This window comes from Pteronotus mesoamericanus, unplaced genomic scaffold, assembly GCF_021234165.1.
Source record: "Pteronotus mesoamericanus isolate MK-2021 breed Mesoamerican mustached bat unplaced genomic scaffold, CSHL_Meso_final scaffold_21, whole genome shotgun sequence".
NCBI lineage: Eukaryota > Metazoa > Chordata > Mammalia > Chiroptera > Mormoopidae > Pteronotus > Pteronotus mesoamericanus.
In genome coordinates, this window is record NW_026555310.1 from 500,623 (window position 1) to 506,574 (window position 5,952).

The following is a 5,952-nucleotide window of genomic DNA, read 5'->3' on the forward strand; positions in this document are numbered from 1 at the left end:
CCCCAGCCACCTGTCTCTGGCAGAGAGCACCCCTAAGCTTTTTGGGGTTGCGTTTTGTCTGTATTTTCTCGGCTTTAGCTGCTGTAGTTTAGGGGTTCCTGTTTATGATTCAGACCCCGTTCTTCTCGGGGGGACGCTAACTGGGCGTTTCAATGGCCCTCTGGTGCCAGTGCCCGTGCGCACCCAGCCCACCCTCTCGAGCCTCCACTGCACTTCTCACCCGTTGGGATGTATGAGAGTAGAATCCACTGTCCGCGGCACCAAGGCTCCTCTCCCACTATCGCTCCACTGCTTTCCAGGTGATTACTCCATTATTTGGTTGCAATTCCAGTTTGGTTTTGGGAGGAGGTCAGCGTGACTCCCTTTCACTCCTCCGCCATCTTTCCAATCTCCTTTATATGACTTTATAACAACCCCAAACTGGTGACAACCTAAATGTCCTTCAATATCAATAGTTTGTTTCTTTGAATAGTTTGAATCAAGTAGTATTCCATGGTATAGATATTTAATAGTTTGATCAACTACTTACTTTTTGGAAGACAACTGGGTTGTTGCCAATTTTTGGTTTTAATAAAGTTGCTATGAATATTTATGTACAGATTTTATCAGAGATAAATGCCTAAAAATAATGTAATCACTAGGTATTATGGTGGTGCATTCTTCTTTTGCTTAAGAATTAGTTGCAGGCTTTCAATAATTTGGTCAATTTTAGAGTAGCAGAGTAAAGCTACGAATTTTGCTCTTGGAAAAAAAATTTTATTTTATGCTCTTCTTGCTAATAGAGACTTGTACTAAATTCTCCTTTAATTTCCATAACATATGGCTATACTCTATATTTAGAAAATATAAGATTGATTTACAACTAGAGAACAAACATTTGTCTGTAATCAGTGTAAATTTTGCATTAAATAGATCTAATTAGTTTTTACTCATTAACAATCAATAGTTCCAAAGGACCTACTTATCAAAAAAACAAAAGCTAAAACGATAAAATGAATGTTTTGAGTAACAAAGTTTTCAAGTAGTCTGTATGAAGAGATTAGTTTGTTATTCACTTTTTTTATCGTTGACACAATAAAGCAATTATTTTAAGGCACTAATCAAATAAGTAAAAGCTTAGTTTATATAACAAATACATGCTATTGCCTATTTGGGTCATAAATTACAAAATCAGAGATGATACTTATTGTCAAAGATAGAAAATCAAATGTCAGCTTTAAATTATTTTAATAAATTATCTGACTTTGACATATATCATATTAAATTTTACTTTAAAATAGAAAATTCTAACATCTACTTTAAATATCTAGGACAAAATAGATTTGTTTTTACATGAGACAAAAATGTAAGAATTGGTAAATGCATTATCTTTAAAAGAACATTTAAATTTTCCATCTTGGGGTGGCTTTGTCCAAAAATGAAAAGCTACTTTTATGTGGATGCAGAACAGGCTGCTCTTGTGATGACTCATTCAAACAGACTTGAGAGGCATCCAAACTTCAAGGACAGTGCCTTACCTTTATGGCACATAAAGGATTAGTCAGATGATAGGAGTTCATGAAGGTGGCCCAAGAGAATTCAGTAGCTGTAAAGAGTATACTCCCATGTCTTGATTTTAAATTGCACATATACAACTTTGAGGGCTGTGAATAAGTTTGTTATTTGCAGGAGAAGTTGAGGTAGTATTCAGGGTTTATAGGGATTACAAATCCTGTAATTTATTTTTTATTTTTTAGGATTTATAGGATTTAAAATAGGATTTAAATGGTGAGGTGAACAAAATTTTCTATTAAATGGCAAAGTGAGTGAATTCCTCATTTGCAATAAAACATCAATGTGTTATCACTTCAGTTAGTTAGATTGAGGTGGATGGAAAAGATAGGTTTCCCAAAAATCTGCATCCTCTCAAAATTTGTTTTGAAGTACATGTAAGGACTCAGGGGATGTTGCGGAGGGATGGACTAATTGAATTCTTCTTGCTGATCAACAAGAGATACTCTCTAGAGACTTTTGGGTAGATGGAGAGAATGCAGATGCATAGCATCCTACCTGTCATTATTTGTTCCCAAATGATACAAAGTTGTAAAAAATAGAAAAGTTAATTCTACACCAGAGGTGGGCAAACTTTTTCTTTAAGAGGTCAGATAGTAAATATTTTTGTATCTTTGGACTATGTGGTCTCTGGTAATTACAATAACCAGTGGTTGATGGATTTTACCCTGACCAATGGAAAATGGATTTTACTCTCAGGTCTTAGTTTTTTGACTCTTTTTCTAGGATGTGGTCCTTACTCCTAAGGTGTCATTCCCATCTAGAAGCCTCTGCTCTTCACTTTGGGTTGGCCCAAACTTAAAGCCCATAGACTACTTGGCCTCTAATATCTCTGTTGAAATCTCAGCCTTACCATTGGTAAACCAGGGCTACACGTGTTTTACAGGTGTTCAATCACTCAACTATGGGAACTTCTGCCCAGATTCCAGCTCAATGTAGTCCTGGCCTGAGGATACTAATCACTTCAGCTGACCTGCTCTCCCTGCCAACAGAACTTAAAGAGACAATCATGTTGTGCTTAGTCTCTAACTCATCATGTGGACCGAGCTAGTGCTAATAATGGACTCATTCACTGAATTTCCCTTTTCCAGGTGGATATAATTTTGAGCTGCTTGTTCTCAAAATTTCCTCACATAGTTAATTATTGTATAATTATTTAAAGCAGAAAACATGGACACAAACTAGTTATTCTGAGAGAACTGGAAACAAAATTATCTTATTTTTTATCTTGTTTCATATGTTTTTCTGTGTGTACATGTGTATGAGTGCTTGCATGTTATTGTCAAGCAGCTGTGGTCTAAATTTTTCTCATTCCTAAGTAAATCTCCTAAATATTCTGGCTAGCTTATTTCTTTTATGTATCATATTTGTTTACAGATCCCTGATATTCATTTTCTTACTTTGGTTACAATATATTTTAATTTTACTTGATATTTATATTTGAGTTATTCTACTTTAAAGTTTGTCTTACACTATCTTAACACAAAGATGATATATTGTTGGGAACAGTCTTACCTGGTTTCAGGGACTGTAGCCTCACTGACAGGCAAGAGGGCCCCAAGGCTGGAGCTGAACAAGGAGGCCTGGGGACAATAGGCCACTGACAGGAGACAAAACTTGTCTTCCAGGCAGAGGTACAGCCCCTGCCTTCCTCATATCACCCTGCTTGGTCCCAGAGGATGGCTGGTTAGTTAATGATGGGAAAGACCCCTTGTTGGCAGGGGCAACCTAAGACAGGCATAGTTGCATGGGGCCATCACGGGAAGGACTTGAGGGACATGGAGGAAGGACAAAAGACCCTCACCCCTCGGCTTTGTCATGGCTGGAGTCCTCATTCTCTCTGAAAGAAGTCTCTTTCTCTCTTGGCTGCTCTGCCTGCCACCTGACCAGATCAGTTAAACAATACTAAAGGCAGGTATAGCCCTAAAATGGATTGGGCGGTTCCCTGGGGGCAATTAGGCCTGGAAAAGAAATGCATTATATCCTATGAAACTTACCTTGCTAAGAATGCCCTTGAGTTAATGAGTACTGATGTTTGGGGTCCGAGCATAGGAGGAGATCAGTTTCTCAGGTTCCAGAGCTGAATGGGTGCCACCCTGTCTACCAGACCCTGACTTGAGGCAAATCTCTCCGTTCCCTCAATTGTTATCTATGATCTCTATCTGTTTTCTGTAAACATAGCCTTTAGGCATTGATTGATAAGCTTTGCATGCATGCTGTATACCCCTGCACGTATCATTCTCAATAAAAGCCTCTACAAGAGAAGGGCTCGGGCATTCTCCACTAGAGGGAATTGCTGCCCCCTTTTCCTGGCCAACTGAGTGTGTGGAACGGCTTATTTCCTCATCCATGGCAACCGGTGGGAGTATTTTGCAGGATGGGGTACCCCCCTCAATATATTTCTTCCTATATTTTAAATGTTCCTTTCAGCATATTTACCTATATGAATTAGAGTCAAGCAAAACTATCATTCCAAAAATTTCCCAGGAAACATAAATACTATATTTAACATGTTATACAATTTCTTTTTGAATAATGTTAGGAATGCTTAATGAGAGGTGAGGGAAGATTTTGTTTACTGGAAACAAATTCTCATATTCTTTTAATGATAGGAACAATTTTGACTGGGATTGAAGAGAGGAAGAAAAGATCTATTGCAAGTAGGTTCACAAATCAAGATTTGAAGGATTATAAAAAGGTTTATCTGACTAAACTAGATAGAACTTCCAGAAAAATACTAAGAAATAAACCTTTCATTTTTGTTTGATCTTTCAATATCAGCGTGCTCTTACTTGTGTAAAATAAATGCAATTTTTTTGATTGTGTCATTGAAAGCTTGTTTTACTTGCTTGTTCCTCAAGGTATAAATAAAGGGGTTCAGCAAAGGGGCAACAGATGTAGTGAGCAAAGATACACCTTTATTGATGTCCACCTCTTCTTTGGCTGAAGGCTTAATGTAGATAAAAATACAGCTGCCATACGTGATGGAAACAACAATCATGTGAGAAGAACAAGTGGAGAAAGCTTTTTTTCTTTGCTGAGCAGAAGGGAATCTTAGAATTGTCCTGATGATATATATGTATGAAAGAATTACACCTATGAGTGTAATAATGAATGTCAATACTGCACAGATTATAACCATTTGCTCTATGAACCATGTATCTGAGCAGGAGATCTTCAAAAGGGGAGATGCATCACAGCCAAAATGATTAATGACATTGGAGTCACAGAATTCCAGCTGGAGGCCCATACCCAGTGGTGTGATGATGATCACCAATCCAGAGACCCAGCAGCAGAGGATGAAGATGGTACAGACTCTATTGTTCATGATGGTCATGTAGTGCAGGGGTTTACAGATGGCCACATAACGGTCATAGGACATGGCAGCCAGAAGAAAAAATTCTGTGGCCCCAAAAAGTCCAATAAAAAATATTTGACTGGCACAAGCATTATAAGTAATGGTATTATCTCCAGTTGATATACTGTACAGAAATCTGGGAATACAGACTGTTGTGAATGAGATTTCTAAGATGGAGAAATTTCGAAGAAAAAAGTACATAGGTGTTTTAAGATGAGAATCCACGAGTGTAAGAATGATAATGGTCAGATTTCCAGTAATGCTCAGCATGTAGGTGAAAAATAAGAAGATAAAAATCATAGCTTGCAGCTGTGGGTCCTCTGTAAGTCCCAAAAGGATAAATTTTGTTATTGCTGTGTGATTTCTCATTATTACTCTTGATGTCTTAGGGAATCTACATGTAAAAAGTGAAGAAGAAACATCTAAATAGGGGAAAGGAAAAAATAAAGAAATAATTACATAGAAAACAGAAAAATAAGAGAGAAGGTTAATGGAATCAAAAGCTTATTCTTAAAAAGAGTGAACAATATTGGTAACACTGTTTTGGAATTGATCTGGAAAAACATAAAATTTATCAAGAATAAGAAATATAGCACAATTACAGGTTATACAGGTATTAAAAGGATAAAATAGAATATTTTGAAAAACTCTGCAAAGTAGATTTGGTAACTTAAATAAAATGTACTAATTATTTGAAAGATTCAACTTATCAAAGCTAATCGAAGATGAAATATCTAACCTATATATGTTTGTACCTATTAAAATAAACAAATATATATTTAAATCATCCTAAAAGGAGAACTCCAGGTGCAGATCTCTTTATTGTTCCACCAAATTGCTCTACTGAACATTTAAAAATAAACAAAAATACCAGTTATACACAATTTTGTTTTCATAAAATAGATTGTTGAAATAAAAAAATATAACACTATCTGGTGGAGTTTCCAAAGTATATAGAAATAATTTGAATAATAAGCACAATAGAAAGGGAAGGAGTAAATGATTCCATAGAGTAATAAATGTTCTATACTTTATCTTCAATG

At 36.3% G+C, this 5,952-nt stretch overlaps 1 protein-coding gene across 1 annotated transcript; it reads right to left on the reverse strand.

The window, feature by feature from the left end:
• Positions 1–1,017: 1,017 nt before the first annotated feature.
• On the reverse strand, positions 1,018–5,278 carry LOC129084522 (olfactory receptor 6C2-like). Its single transcript, XM_054590717.1, has 2 exons — positions 4,380–5,278; positions 1,018–1,030 (listed from the first exon to the last, which is right to left on the reverse strand). The coding sequence occupies exons 1-2, from the start codon at positions 5,276–5,278 to the stop codon at positions 1,018–1,020; spliced, it is 912 nt and encodes a 303-aa protein (XP_054446692.1).
• Positions 5,279–5,952: the final 674 nt, after the last annotated feature.